Source organism: Rhincodon typus, chromosome 3 (assembly GCF_021869965.1).
Source record: "Rhincodon typus isolate 14 chromosome 3, sRhiTyp1.1, whole genome shotgun sequence".
NCBI lineage: Eukaryota > Metazoa > Chordata > Chondrichthyes > Orectolobiformes > Rhincodontidae > Rhincodon > Rhincodon typus.
In genome coordinates, this window is record NC_063334.1 from 17,906,261 (window position 1) to 17,922,927 (window position 16,667).

Genomic DNA, 16,667 nt, shown 5'->3' on the forward strand with positions numbered 1-16,667 from the left:
AGATAAATTGCTCATTTGGAGAGCTGGTGCTGATATAATGGTCTGAATGGCTCCCTTTTGTAAAGTAACAATTGTGAGATTCTATTCACCTGAGAATTTGACTCAAACAAATACATTTTCTCAGTTAAAAATGAATAATTTGTGCTTCACGGTTCAAACAGTTAAAATGCTTATGTTTGGTCACATTTTAACGATTTTATTGTTAACATGTCATGTTACATTTTTAGAATTTTTAATGGGCAAAGGATGGAAGGAGAAGGAGCTGACCTTTTTCTTCCACTGACTTTTCGCTGTTATAGAATGGTGGTAACAAAATTTTCTCTCTCTCTCTCTCTCACTCTCTATTTCTGTCTTTTCCCCCTGTCATTAATAGTAGAGCTAATAGAACAGATATTAATGATGCACAATGAACTAATTTAACCATATTAATCTGCTGCCTTCAAATGTCATGCTTAATACACCAGGTAATATGCAATTATCACTTAATGCTACAAATGAAATGGAATAATTCAGCACAACCACTTATCTAGTTGGAGTGGAAATGAAAGGTACAGGTGATAATATATCATATGGAGATAGTAAGAGCTGCAGATGCTTAAGTCAGTGTCAATACAGTGTGGAGCTGGAGGAACACAGCAGGTCAGGCAACATCAGAGGAGCAGGAGAGTCGACATTTTGGGCCGGAACCTTCATCAGGACTGTGCATCAGATATATCATATACCTTTCTCAATAAACACTTATTTACAATGGATTTACTTTTCCAGTCTGTCTCTACTGTACCTCCCTAATAGTTTTATTGAAACAATAGATATAACTTGGGTATGAAATTTGGAGGAGATATTTTTCAATGTAACAAACCGATTTATGATAGCCGTCTAGATTCAGGCTTACTTACATCTTTTTAACTTTTCAAAAATAATGCCAGAATCACACTAGCATCTCATACACATTGAGGGCTGTTCTTCATGTGTTGCTCTTGTTTTCTTTATGTCCTGTGTAAAATTCAATGGGTAATAAAACTACTCTTTGAAGCCTTCGGAGAAAAGATCCTGAAAAGATTGATGTGAAATAGGAGAAAACCTCAGTACTTGACCTTCAAACGAAACGTTCTTGCCATGTCCCGTGAATGAAGACTAAACAGAGACCCTGTGGCATTCCATCTCTGCTGCGGTTTTATATTGCGTATTATTGCAAAGATCTTGTCGTGTGTGCTCGGTGACATTAATTTTACTGCTGGGGATATTTTTTCAAATACAGTCTAATCTCTTATACAGCTGTAGCTTTTTGTGTAGAAGGATCTCCAGAGACGCGTCACTGCCAAGCATGATTTTGCTGCTGAATGTCAGAATAACAGAACAGAGGAGGTCTCACTGACGAATGCCATCTATAACTGGTTTCTGTCTAACTTACAAGTTGAATTGGGAAGTGCATGATTAATGGATATTGTCTTATTTGCTTTAACCTAGGCGGTGTGGATACAGTAAAGCTAAACAGGATCCAGATGAAGACAAGATGCATTTTCACAATGGTCACAGTAAGTCAGATAAAACAATCTATACTGTGGGTTTCGGGAATTTGGGGGGGAAAGTAATTTGCAAAAGTTCAATTAGAGTTCACTTTTTAACATTTGGCTTCAAATAAAAGAAAATAGGGATGTTCTATTCTTGCTGTGTATCCGTTGACTTTTACAAGGTTATGTTACAGCTTGCAGACAGAATGCCTTAGAATATGCGGTTTCTTAGACTAATCCTTCTACGGTATTTTGCTGAAATCCCTACAGCTAGAAAACAGGAGCAGTAATGGTAATAAAGTATACTTTATTCATGCTATACTCATGTTACCAAAGTCTATTCTTTCCAACTCAAAAGACGCAAGCTTAAATCCTCTGCAAGATAACTCTCGTCTTGTGAGAGCTGATGTTGAAATGTTTATTGGCTGTCCAAATTTTTCAGTTTAAAGGCCCCAAATATTTGCAATTGCTCCAAAGAATTAAGGGTCTAGGTCTAATTTTGCTTCAGAGTTTCTTCACTGAGACTCAACTTATTGTTAGTAAAGTTAGATCACAACTGGATGAAAAATGAATACTGGTGATTGTGGGTCCCAACTGTTGGTCCAAGCTGAAATTAGCAATTAAAGTTGTAGCCCAGCCCTAAGGGCAGACAGGGCTTTAAAAGCCTGAAAGCTGAATCTAATTTCACTGTCTTGGGCACAGAAGCTAGATTAAGAATTCAGCGTAATAGTGGTAGAGTGCTACATTAATGCTGACTTTTGAATACATTGTAAAGGCCCTTTCTGGTGGATCTAAATACCCAAGGCACCTTTCAAAGATTAGCATGTAGTTCTCTCGGTTCCTTTTACCAACATTTATCCATCAACCAAAACCTCAAGAATAATTTACCAGGTCATTTTTCTCAATGCTGCCTTTGAGTCTTTGATGCATTCTCCATATTACAATAGTGACTACATTTCATTGTGCAATGCCGGAGATGTCCAAAAGTCATGGAAGCATGATATAAATACGAGCTTTTCCATCCATCCTTATAAATCATGACCATTGTTGTTGTGTTCAAACATTTCCATCTTTTACCTCCATCTATAAATTGAAATTTATAAATTGCATGAATAAGTATATTGTAAGTAAATGAAGAAGAGGAGATTCTGAATTGGCAATTCCAAGCTATTGTGTGCTTCTCATATGGTCCAAGCTAAAAATTGACCTGATACACAAGTGTTGAACAATTGAAGCTTCTTACATATGGATGCACCACCATTCTAAGTTCAGCATCCTTCACGTGCATCTTGCAGCTTTTACTCATTCTCCCAGTTTTCAGTCTTTAAGTGAACTAGATATATGTCATTCAATTAAATATCAAGTGCGTGATCTTCAAAGTTGTGTCAGCACCATTTGTTTTTCCATGACTTTTATTGCGTTGGTGAAATCTTTACACTATTATTCTTGCCTTGATTTTTAAAAATGTTTGCCTTTTTTTGTTTCTCATTGCATTCCCTACTTTCTCCAAGTTGTATTTTGCCAGCTATTCTTACCTCCGAAGTTGTCATAACATCTTCATGTTTATCTTGCTAAGTATATGTCATTGAGATCTGATTGTTCTTTCATTAAGTCCACCTGTGTGAACAAGCTAAATTTTGCAATGTATTTCACCCGGGCCTTGAATAGAACGATGAAGAAGATGTTGCTCATTCTTAGTCCTCAGACACCAAGGATGACTTCCGTTCAACACTGTATATTTTTCTGTCACTTACTTGTATCTGTTCATCAGTTAACTGAACTAGATTACAATGAGGTAAAAGTAATTCAGACGCAATATGACATATATAGTGATCATGTCTACCATACCATCTGAAATGCCTTGGATAGGTTCATTGCCAACAATCGTACTTATAGGCTGAATTACTGATACCAAGTGGGGAAGGATGTATTTGGCAGAGAAAAAGCTCAATCTTAATAAGGAGGTTTATTGCATAGTGCTCTGTATATTACATCTGAGTTATACATGAGGCCTCAGGCTATGTTTAAGAGTTAGTACATACTGATTAGCTGCATTGAACTTAGCACTTAGAACTAGTTAACTCCTTATAGGGACGCCTGTTTACATCCTGATGAGTGGAACTGATCTTGTAATGTCAGTTAACCCCTTCAGGCACTAACTGCCTTTCAATAATCTAGCAGAGTTTTTTTTTGATTATGAAATTCTTTAAAAGTTGTTTCAAATAAGTAAAGAATGTTTGTTTACCAAATTGATTTACCATAGCTCATCTCCCTTCAATTGCCTGCCTTTATAAATGCTGGCAACACAGTTATGTTAGAAATCTGCTGCTTGAGAAAGAAACATTCAGGTTCAGTTCATCACCATATTTTAATCTTGGTGGATACTTGATTCTCTGAATGGTCTTTGCAGAGGAGATACTCTGGTATTGATGTTGCTGTTGAATGTTTGTTACCCTTGGGCAATTAATTCACCAAATCATGTCAGAGAAGATTGCTGTATCACTGAGTGAAGAAATCATCTTCTTTTGATGTTGGAATGAGGTAGACCACATGTGATCCTTCCATTCTTGATTGGATAACACTCTTATTTTATCAGGTTCAATCATAGGCAGTAAAGTTGACTGTGCTGTTTTGCTGCTGCTTCTTCTAAACAGCTGGATTGACTGAATCAAGAGTCTCCTACTAACTCCTGGTGATTGTGGTGTCAAGGAAGTCCGATGATCAGATTTTGAAGATTTGTTTATGATTGGAAGACAATTGACTAATTCCTTCAAACCTGTGAAATCAGTAGTATCTTTGATCTCTCAGTCATGAAGAGTTGTCATCCACCAACATACTTAATCTCAAGTCCTTCTATTTTCTCTTCTGTGACCAATGAAGTCTTCTCATTGTTCAGTAAAGTTACATTGATCACTGGTATTTGGTTTCTGAGCTAGTTGAGGTTATTTAATGTACTGTAGAATTTTAAGAGCAAAGCATGCTTTTCTGTTCGGAATTTAGATGGGTTTTTGATGATGTACTCCTGTTTCACGTAGTATTGGTCTCTATATTAAGCCTACTCTCAACATCCCTTTCAATTTGAACAATGTTCTGCCTCTGTCATGCAGCACTCAGTAAGTTTGTGGTTCCACTCTCTTCAATCATCGGGTGATTTCAAATAATACAGGAAAACTACCCCCCGAGTAAAGTTTGAAATGAGTTGGATGACCATCAACCAAATGATCTCTGTCATTTCTGGCTTAGATAAGTCACCTTTTAAAGCACCTTTTATGCCGAGGAATGGTTGAGTTGCACTTCCAAAAGTGGTTTATCATCATTTAAAGATATGGGCTCTATGGAGGTAAATCTTAGCAATTTCTTGAGGTTTTTTCCAAAGATGCTCGCTGTAAGATGGTTAACTGCTTTGTGTAAGTAAGCCTTATTATTCTGTGGTTCTGTTGTTGCTTTTGACTTTTTGCACTTAGTCACTCAATTTGAGCCAACTTGAGTGCTTACGTCATCTTTATTTGGCCTTGCCTTACTATTACTTTATTTACACTTTGCCACCTCAGCTAAACTGAACAGACTCCCACTACTTCTGACTTGCCTTGCCTTTTAATGCAAACTCCAAACCAGACAGCTTCTCATATCAACAGTGATCAGTCAAGAGATGGACATGTTGCTGTGTGGCACCATGCCAAATCAATATCGCACTCGCACCATGTACCAGCTACATACCAAATACTATGTGTTACAGTTTAATGCAAGTAATTTTCAGTCAAGTCAAGGTAGACAGTCTTCATACCTTGGGTCCTGACACAATAAATTGAGAGAGCATCCAATATCTATCTGGGGCTTGGTCATTGTCAGTCAGCCACTCCCCCAAGTCAGGGTCAGGATCCTCATGGGGGGTGAGAAACCAAATGTCAAATATCGCACCATTGGCTTGGCTCTTCCCCCTATTGTTTGCCATTTCCTCCAGAAATAAGACAAAGAAGTGGTTTGAGTGAGATGGAAGTAGCTGACATAACCATTAACACTGCTCCGGATTGTTGAAGGGTGGTGAGGTGTGCTGAATGACTATGTAGGAGGAGCAGAGGCCGTGCAGGGTTAGTATTCTGGGAGGAAATGGATAGGTTAGAAAGTGTTGCATGCATTATGAGAATGATAGGGCATGAGTCTTGGAGGGAGGTTGTTGCAGTAGCAGAGATAGAGTAAGTATGAGATAGCCGAAAGAAGCTTGTGGCATCCTAGTGGAATAGAGAAAGTCATTGACCTTCTTCCTACACTGCTGGGCATCTGTTCAGACAATTGATATCACACTGTCAAAGATGGCAACATCAAACCAAGCTGCTAACCTCATCCGGTAGGGCCTCTAAGTACCCGTCTGCAAAGAGGGCACCAATTTCCCCTTATCTACTATGTCCGGGTAAATGTCACAAACCATACAGAGCAGCTCCAGACTGCCAGTGCTTAACTGGGAGAGCTGCACTCGTTTCAACAAGGCGCCAGCACCAAAAATCCCGGCATGGCCTGGCAATGACGCATGCCTCTATCTATGGCAAGTGGGAGAATCAGGTAGCACCGGATGTGTCGAGCGCCAGAGGGACATGGTACATAATTAGTGAGGGGTATTTAGGACAGTAGGTGAGAAAATTACTAGGCCTCATGCAGAGAAACCTCCATGACATGCAATGAAAAAGATAGTAAGCTGATTTCTGGTGAGATTCATACCATTTTTCCTTTCATGTATTTTTTTTTAACTCCACATCTGGAACAGTGACTTCTCACACCAAAGGATTTAAGATTTTTTGTATTGATCTACCATATGATGTTTTGGTGTTTAGGTACATTAGAAAGCTGACAGTATCTGTTGATCTTGAGCCAGGTTGACATAATGTTCCCATTATAATCTTGTCGTCTTTTTGGATTTCAGCTTCTACCACCATCTGGATGATTCTTTTCAGTGTGTGATCCTGTTTTGATGTATAGGTTTCTTTCCGATATGTTAAAGAAATTTCAACAACAATTCTGTCTTGAATCAGTTCTAGTTATAAATCACCACCGTCACTAAATTCTGACCGTGGATAAAGATCATTAATAACGTTGTAAGCAATTTCTGCTAGAATCTACATTCTGCTGTTGAATCTTGCTCTTTCCGTTATTGTGTGATTGGTTCTTAATGTAATTGTCAAATGTTCTTACAGTATTATCAAAGTTATCTATTTGAGGTTGCAGACTTGCTCACTGAACCCGTGTGTTTGGTTGCAGACGTTTCATCCCCCTGCTAGGTAACATCATCAGTGCGCCTCCAGTGAAGCATTGGTGCTCTGCCCGGTTTGTTATTTATATGCCTCAGTTTGTTGGGGTGGTTGGTATTGTTTCCGGTTCTGTTTTTCAGTGGTTTGTCATATCAGGTCCAGTTCAATGTGTCTGTTGACAGAGTTTCGGTTGGAATGCTAGACCTCCAGGAATTCCTTGGCAAGTCTCTGTTTGGCTTGTGCTATTACAGATGTGTTTTGTCCCGGTCGAATTTGTGTCCTTCTTTATCCTTGTGTCTTGAGACCAGTGAGACCATTGCACACGGACAAAGAAGGACATGAATTCGACTGGGACAACACATCCATAATACCACGAGCCAAACAGAAACATGCCAGGGAATTCCTGGAGGCCTAGCATTCCAACTGGAACTCCATCAACAAACTGGACCCGATATAAAAAGCACTGAAAAACAGAACCGGAAGTAATACCAACCACCCCAGCAAACCGAGGCATATAAATAACAAGCGGGACAGAACACCAACCCTTCACCAGAGGTGCACTGACGATGTTACCCAGCAGGGTGACAAAACGCCTGTAACCAAACACGCCGGCTCAGTGAGCAAGTCTACAACCTCATCCACAATCTGAGCTACAAACCTTCTCAAAAACTTTAAGGTATCTATTTCTTCTCTTATATTCTTTTGTTTTTAAACCTTCATCTATTCTGGACCTGCATAATTTAAAAAAAAATGCATTCCCTAGCACCTCTTTGAGCTTTCTATTAAGTCCTAAAGCAATTCTGTATCTGATGGATTGTTCCTTGCACAGTATCTAGTTTACTTCCCTGTCTAAATTATCAGTAATCTTAAATCTTCTCGCAAGTGGAATATCATTCTCCATTGTACATAACTACTGTTACTTCTCTTATATAAATGATTTACTTGAAAGCTGAAGAACTTTTTAAATTGCCTGATGTGGCTGGTTTTGCTGTTTAGTGTTTTAAATTACGTAATGACTTCATTGTAGTAAATGTTGAATCATTGGATTTTTTCTAGTACTGAAATTAATACTTTTAATTTCTGGATAATGATTACTTGCAAATAAAGCTCAATAATTAAGAAACTTTGTTGTTTTAATGAAAATTTTCAACTTCATCTTCTAATTTTCCTTTCAGAAATTTTTATTGATATCTATTGAAGAGTCATAGAGTCATACAGCATGGAAACAGACCCTTTGGTCCAACTCATCCATGCTGACCATAATCCCAAACTAAACTAATCTCACCTGCCTGTGTTTAGCCCATATCCTTCCAAAAATTTCTTATTCATATACTTATCGAAATGTCTTGTAGTAACTGTACTCACATTCACCATTTCCTCTGGAAGTTCGTTCCACACATGAACTTTGTAAAAAATGTTGCCCTCATGTCTTTTTTAAATCTTTCGCCTCTCACCTTAAAAATATGCCCTCTAGTCTTGAAATTCTTCACCCTAGGGAAAAGACACCCGGCATTCACCTTTTGTATACCCCTCATGAAATTATAAATTTGTATGAGGTCATCCCTCAAACTCCTATGCTCCAGTGAAAAAAGTCCTAGACTATCCAGCCTATCTTTATAACTCAAACCCTCCATTCCTGGCAAAGTCCTAGTAAAACTTTTCTGAACCCTCTCCAACTTAATAATATTGTGCTTATAACAGGCTGACCAGAACTGGACACAGTACTCCAGAAGAGGCCTCACACACGTCCTGTGCAACCTCAACATGACTTCCCAACTCCTATACTCAAAAGATCTGAGCAATGAAGGCAAGCACACTAAATGCTTTCTTAACAACCCTGTCTACACGTGACATAAACTTCATAGAATTATGTACCTGAACTCCTAGGTTTCTCTGTTCTACAACACTACACAGGACCCTACCGTTAATTGTATAAGTCCCATCCTCATTTGTTTTACCAATCTGCAATACCTTGCTTTTATCCAAGTTAAATTCCGTCATGCCACTCTTCAGCCATTGACCTAATTGATCAAGATCTCTTTGTAATCTTAGATAACCTTGTTGAAAACTTCTAAATAATTCAGAATTATACTCCTATTTCTGCCAAAAGTGATATCTTGAAGTGTTGAAATGCATTTAAAAAAATCTGTTAAGAATATAAAAGGCAGCACACTTCAGTGGGACATCTTTTGATTACAGATCAACGGTTCCCTGTTTCAAATTGTCGGAGTGAGAATTCAACTGGTAAATCTTTTTCAAGTTCAGTTTTACAGTAAAAGTCAGATACTGACAAAAGAACTGATAGCAGTTAAGTAAGTAATTTAGCCTAGTTAAACCTGATTTTCCTGATTGTGGCAGACATGAATCAAAAACTTGAATTAACTTGCCTGAATCATACAAATATAAACTACAGAAGAGGCCATTCAGCCCATTGAGTCAGTACTGCTGAAACTAGTGTAAATCTACATTAGTTCCACTCTCCAGCACTGTATCCATAGCCTTGAATGTTATGACATTTCAAGTGCTTATCCAAGTACTTTTTTAAAGGTTGTGAGGTTACCCTCCTCAACTACACTCCCAGGCAGTGCATTCCAGACCTCACCACCATCTGGGTGGAAAAAATAAAACTATAACAAGAAGTTAAGCTAGAAAGTGACTCATCATTGTTCTGTGAAGAAAGGGAGTTTAAAGTGCCCAGTCAGTAAGGGCACATGGTCAGACGGAGGTGGACTTGAGTGAGACAGAGACTGAATGCATATATTTGGGAATTTGTTCAATGTGGGAATTCAGTACAAAGGGAGAAAGAGGTGCTTTAAATAAAGTTTGCTGAAAGAAGTGTGCTGAGTAGAATATTTGGTGACATTTGGAAAGCTGCACATTTTTCCCTCTACTTTTTCTCAATAAGTTCATTTGGTTGTTAATGTTTCATTTAGGGACTATCTTTAAATTAGTGCAAATTAGTCAAGGGATATTTTTTTCTGCAAACAAGTAATTATATTTGGACTTAACTGTGAATCATCAAGGATAAGGGAAAATTGATACCGATATAATAAAGTAACTAATTCTCAGTAAGAATGTAGTTAATGTAAGTGAAGTAAAGTCAATATGTAGCAGTTCAACTTAGCCAAGTAGAATGTGGAACTTCAGTGATGTCCTAGATAACTACATATGCAGGAAGTGCTGCTAGATGCAGAAACCTGAGCTCCAGGATTTGGAGCTCAAGTCACAGCTGGAGATTGTGTGGTGTATCCACCAGCCTAAGTGTTAGAATTATAGAATCCCTACCGTGTGGAAGCAGGCTATTCGGCCCATTCAGTCCACATCACTTTTTTGAAGAGCATCCCACCCAGACCCATACGCCTACGATAAACCTGTAACCCTGCATTTCCCATGGCTAACCCACCTAAACTACACATCCCTGAACACTATGGGCAATTTAGCATGGCCAGTCCACCTAGCCTGCACATCTTTGGACTGTGGGAGGAAACCGGAGCACCTGGAGGAAACCCATGCAGATATGGGGAGAATGTGCAAACTCCACACCGGGAGTCACCTGAGGCTGGAATCAAACCCAGGTCTGCCCTTGGATAGCATGTTTGGAGAGGTGGTAACATTGTAGCTTAGTCTCTTTTAGGCAGAAGGTTGAATGGGTGATTGCCAGCAGTGGACTACACTCAAAAATAAGATGGTTCGAGTTAAGGTATATTCACTAAAGAGGGAAAAGTAGAATAAACAAAATAAATCCAGAGCTGCCTGGATGACAAAGGAGGTAGCATTTATATTTTCTAATCAACCTGTTCAGAGATGTTATGACACACGTCTGGAGCAATTGGGACTTGAACCCGGGTCAGGAGATAACACTTCATTATATAAACAAAATCCTTTCACACACAATCGAATGGCTTTTCCTACCACCAAATCAGTTGTGTTTACAACTGTTCAATTTACATGCAGAACCCATTAAGAACAATGAGATAACGTCAAATGTGAGGGAGAGGTAGTGAGAAAGAGGAAAGGTCTAAATCAAAATGGAGTCGAAAGGAGATAGAATTTAGTTTTTGTTTCTATGAGGACGTAGGATTTAAGATAAAGAACTGCGCGTCAGATGTCAGCTAGAAAATGCAATTATGAACCAAGAAGATTACTGACAATGGAGAGGTGATGGGTAGAAGAATATTGGAGAAGCACAGAGGAATTACAAGACAAATCTGGCAGTCAACAGAAGAGAAACGCCAAATTCTTTAAGGTGGCATGGTTGCTCAGTGGTTAGCACTGCTGCCTCACAGTGCCAGGGACCCATTCGATTCCACCCTTGAGTGAGTGTCTGTGTGGACTTTGCATGTTCTCCCTATGTCTGTGTGGGTTTCCTCCAGGTACTTCAGTTTCCTCTCACAGTCGCAAGTTTTGCAGGTTAGGTGGATTGGCCATGCTAAATTGCACTTCGTGTCCAGGGATGTGCAGGCTAGGTAGGTTAGCCATGGGAAATGCAGGGTTGCAGGGATAGTGTAGGGATGTTGGTCTGGATGGGATGCCTTCAGAGGGGTGATGTGGACTCGCTGGGATGAATGGCCTGCTTCCACACAGAAGGGATTGTATGATTCTTCTATAGGTAAATAAAAAGTAAATGAATGGTAGTAGGGGGAGTAAGGCTGATCATGAAGCAAAAAGCAGATTTATATTTGGAGGCAGGTGGCACAGCTGAGATATTAAATCATTTGCAACTGTCTTTACTAAGTGGTTACATATTACACAGACATTGTTACAGAATCAGAAAGTCTATTGTTAGAATGATTCAAGATTAATAAGGAGGAAATGTTCGATTGACTGTTGGTACGTAAAGTTGACAAGAAAATGGGATCAGATGAGATGCATCTAAGGATAATAAAGGAAGTGAGTGTGCAAACGGGAAATTATCTTTAACAAGAGATAACAAGGTGTAGAGCTGGATGAACACAGCAGGCCAAGCAGCATCAGAGGAGCAGGAAAGCTGACGTTTCGGGCCTAGACCCTTCTTCAGAAAATTTCCACCCAGACTTAAGAGAATAGTTATAGGTCATACAATAAAAGGGACAGTAATAATGTGGGTACAAAATTGGCTGAGTGATAGGAAACAGAATAGTGCTTAATGTATGTTTTTCACGATAGAGGTTGGGTTATAGTAGAGTTCCTCAGGGGTCAGTTATGGGAACCTTGCTTTTCTGGATTTAGTTCTCACAGGGGACAACTTCAACGTTGTGAACTGTATAAAATTTGGGAGAATTGTCAACTGTGAGGAAGACAGTATGTAACTTCAAAAGGACACAGACAGTTTGGTGAAGTAGGCAGGTAGGTGGCAGATGAGATTCAATATGGAAAGGTGTGAGGGGATGGATTTTGTTAGGAAGAATGTGGGCAATTTAAAACAGCGGATACTATACCTAAGAGTGTGCAAGTGAGGATGGACTTGAGTGTATATGTGCATAGATCATTGAAGGTGGCAAGAAGGTGGAGAGAGCAGTAAATAAAACATAGAAATCCTAGACTTTATTAGTAAAAGCGTAGAGGACAAGAGCAAGGAAGTAACGCTGAATCTGTAGAAGTCACTTCTTAGAGTTCGATTGTAGGATAGTTCTGGACACCACATTATAGGAAGAATGTGAACATGTTGAAGAGAGTGCAGAAGAGATCTCTAAGCACAGTTTCAAGGATGTGAGATAAATTGAGATTTCATCAACCTTCTCCTTGGAGAGAAGAAGACGATGAAGAGACCAGATAGATGTTTTCAAATCACTACGGGTTGGGACAGAGTAGATGAAATAAACTGTTTGTGCCCGTAAAAAGATCAAGAATAAAAGGGCGCAGATTTAAATTGATTCTCAAAAGAAGCAAATGAGAAAAACTTTTCCACACGAGTCATTCGGGTGTGGAATTCTCTGCCTGGAAATGTGTTGGAAGCATGTTCAATGGAGCCATTCAGGAGAACATTGGAAATTATTTATTTCTATTTCTAAATAATTTAGTGTGCAAGGGCATGAGGAAAAAGGCAGAAGAGAGACACTAAGTCAAAATGCTCATTTGGAGAGCCGGTGCAGATAGTGTACTGAATGGCCTCTTCCTATGTTGTAGCACTTTTTTTTATTAGCTATTTTGAGCTTCTGCAGGCAGGCTTTGTACTGTTATTGCTTCAGCATATTTTCCAATTGTTGGCTGTTGTTTTCATGGGAGATGACTGGCTCTGTGCACTTTTAAGTTGCTGAATATTTAAAGTTTTTTAGACAGCTACTGGAATTTTTTAAAATCTTTCTTCTTGAATAGCCATGGACTTGCCATAGCAGAAGATTTCTTTATGCTAGCACTGACTGGACAAAGTCTGTACTGCTGTCTGCCATGTTATATGTTATGGTTGTGCCCACTGATACCATCTGAGATGCTTTGGGTAAACCCATTGCCACCAACTTTCTTTTAGTATCAGTCTGCGTTTTGATACAACATGCAGAATGATACCCACACAATGTCCACTAAGGGGGACATGGTGGCTCAGTGTAGCACTGCTACCTTACAGGAACTGGGTTCAATTCCATCCTCAGGCAACTATCTGTGTGGAGTTGACACATTCTCCCCATGTCTGAGTGGGTTTCCTCTGGGTGCTGTGGTTTCCTACCGCAGTTCAAAGATGTGCAGGTTAGGTGGATTGGCCTTGGTAAATTGCTGGTAGTGTCCAGCGATGTGCAGGCTAGGTGGGTTAGCCATGGGAAATGCAGGGGTACAGTGATGGAGTCGGGGCTGGGGCTGGGTGGGGTTGGTATAAACTCAGTGGGGTGAATGGCCTGCTTCCACACTGTAGGGATTCTACGACTATCAATGTTATTGATAGATACAGTAGGTTTAATACATTTTACGTGTTAGGTACTTACATCTGAGTTACATGATAGTTTCTTGTGAGACCTCAGGCTAGACTTAAGAGCGATGAATCATTGTTATTTAATTACTTTGAACTTAGCACTTAGGACTGATTAGATTTTACTGGCAAAATTCTGAAAGTTGGAGTTCATTTTTGGATAATATTTAACCCTTTCAGGTACTAATTTTCTGATACAAGATAGGGCACAATGATTATGTGTATCCAGTAAAAAAAAGTAGTTTCATCTATAACAGCATCATTTGCCTTTCATACAGTTTCTTTGTTGGGTTGTCATGTTTAGGCTTTGTGTCAACAGAAAAAAAATGCACTCTGACTAGGGAGAGAAATATTGTTCCCTGTCACAAAATTGATCTGTTTGAAAGTGCTTTACGAAGTGAATTATTCTTCAAGCTTAATATCCGCTATTATTTGAGTAAATTAAGTAGTCATTCTACAGCAATAGTGTCCCACAAATTGGATTGCTGTGTATAATTAATGAGCTTGTGTTTATTTTGGCAGTGTTGGTTGAACATGACATGTTGTCTAGCACTCCATGCTTGTCCTCCAGTAATGTTGAAGAATGTTTAATGTCAAATTGAACAGATAGCTAAGACTTTGGTTTACAATCTTACTAAATGGACTGCATCTCCAAAAACGCAACACTGAATCATTGATGCACATGAATGGCAATGTAGATTTGTGCTCAGATCAAAGATGACTCTCAATCCTTCTTTACCACTCTCCAATAAATGAGTTAAGTTTATCTGCAACAAAGACTGCACCATTTCTTTGGGAATTTACATGAAAATGGGAACATATTCCTTTTACCTTGCTCCCACCTCCCAGGATCCCGCAGGTGTTGTTCAAGGTATTCTGCGTCTCTTATGTGGCACTGGGTTTTCAATCCTCAGCCATTACTATAGGTTCTGAATAACCCTAAACAGTCTTCACACAAATAGTTGCCTGAGGGTGGAATTGAACCCAGGTACTGTGAGGTAGCACTGCTAACAACTGAGCCACTGTGCTGCCCTTGTGTGCGTTGTATGAGTATCCTTTCCTCTGGTTGAGGATCAGGAAAGTCAAATATACCTTCCAGACTCATTGGCCTTGAGCTGCTTGTCACACCTAGGAGATTGACGTTGTAGTTTGTACATATCTTCATCTGAAAATTTTCTGTCAATCACTTCTGGTTTTGAGAACATAGTGAATTATTTCCAACAAGAGTCAGATGATGTCTGATCGCATGGAACTGGGATCTAAATGAAGAAGGGGTTACCTGCTGAACCATGTCACTGAGCATACCTCATCAGTCTGAAACAGAATGGTATCTAGTTCTCATTTGCCTAAGGCTCCCAGAACCTGCTGGTGATATTCCCACATGGTTACAGCAGTGTTCAGGGATTTCAAAGCTGTTTACAAGGGATTGTAACTTACACAGATAAAGGCAGGAAAGTGAGAAGACTTCAGCCTGCCAGAATGGAGTCAGGAAAAACACTCACAACAGTAATTGGAGCAACTCATTATCAGCGCCCCATGACAACTGACTAGAAATGCACAAAATGATTGGTAAAAAAAACAGCCTTTTTAATTATGCTAATGGGATGGAGAAGGGTTTGTCTTTCTTGCACTTGAAAGCACGTCTTTGGTGAGTAAGAAGAAAGTGAGAGTGTGTTTGAATAGACTAGTGCTATCCTAGTTTGGAATGTATGTATTAAATTAGCTTCAGGGCAATTCAAGAACCAAATTTCTCAGCATCTGTGTGTTCTGGTTCCCTACATGCTTCCGACAATATCATACTGCCCTGCACACTTGGGAGGCCTTAGGCTTCTTCCCAGATAATGCAACAAAGAAGGTAATTAATACAACAGTGTTTACTCCAACATATCATTCCCCATGAATGACTGACTGTAAATAAGAACGACATTAATCAAGACTTGTAAAGATTTGAGCTTATCAAGAATAGCCAGCATGGGTTTGTGCTTGATAGAGTTAATTGATTGCTTTTTGAACAAATTGTGTTCAGTATTATCAAGGGAATTGCATTAGAAGATACTTGTTGATTTTCAAAAAGCATTGGATAAGGTCTGACAAAAGATATTCACATTAAAGCACCTGGTCTTAATGTACACATACATGTAATGAAATGACTAGAAGTATGGATAAATGCATGTTTTTTTATTATCATGGAGTGAGTCATGATATGCCAAAGATCTTTTATATAAATACAAATACTTGGACAAAGACAAATAAGGAATAATATCAGAGGCTGCAGGAGCTGGGAAATTGAGGAAGAACACAGGATAGCAAAGATAAGTTAGAAGAGTGAGCAGAGGAATAGCAGAGACATATCAATTAAGAGACAAGTCTTGTGGAAAATATAGTCAAATGATGTGCACTCCAAACAATGATAAAGAAATTCAGTCATGCCCATCTTTAAAAGTGGGGTAGAAGTTGGAGTGATCGTTTTAGAGGCAAATGGAATCTAAGTTTCATAGGGAAATTGCACACAAGCTGAATTTTTTCGAAGTCCACAAACAAGCTGGATGCGGCTAGGGGGCATGCAGTTTTGAATGTTGCATCTAATACAAAAATGATCAATGCTGTAAATTGTGAATAAGATAATAGATGTCAGGAGTAGACAGACTGATGAAACAAGCAGATAAACAGGCAAATTAAATTTATTGTGGGTAAGATTGAAATATGCATTTTGGAAGAAACAGCATGAAGAAATGGATTTGTTTAAATGGTACAGTTGGGGATATTTGTGGAGCCTCCTCCTCCAGTGAGTTGTTTAATTGACCACCACCGTTCACGAATAGATGTGGCAGGACTGCAGAGCTTAGATCTTATCCAATCGTTAGCTGTTTGTATCACTTGCTGCTTATGCTGTTTGGTATGCAAGTAGAGGTAGTAGGAACTGCAGATGCTGGAGAATCCGAGACAACAAGGTGCAGGGCTGGATGAACACAGCAGGCCAAGCAGCATCATAGGAGCAGAGAGGCTGACGTTTCGAGCCTAGACCCTTCATCAGAAAAG

General features: G+C 39.2%; 1 protein-coding gene across 1 annotated transcript in view; it reads left to right on the forward strand.

Moving 5' to 3' along the window:
* Nucleotides 1-16,667, forward strand: part of LOC109932498 (ephrin type-A receptor 5-like) — a 305,440-nt gene that overhangs the window by 243,418 nt on the left and 45,355 nt on the right. The window contains exon 9 of the mRNA XM_048619959.1: nt 1,468-1,535. Within this exon, the coding sequence (XP_048475916.1) occupies nt 1,468-1,535 (68 nt within the window). The remainder of the gene's footprint in view (nt 1-1,467; nt 1,536-16,667) is intronic.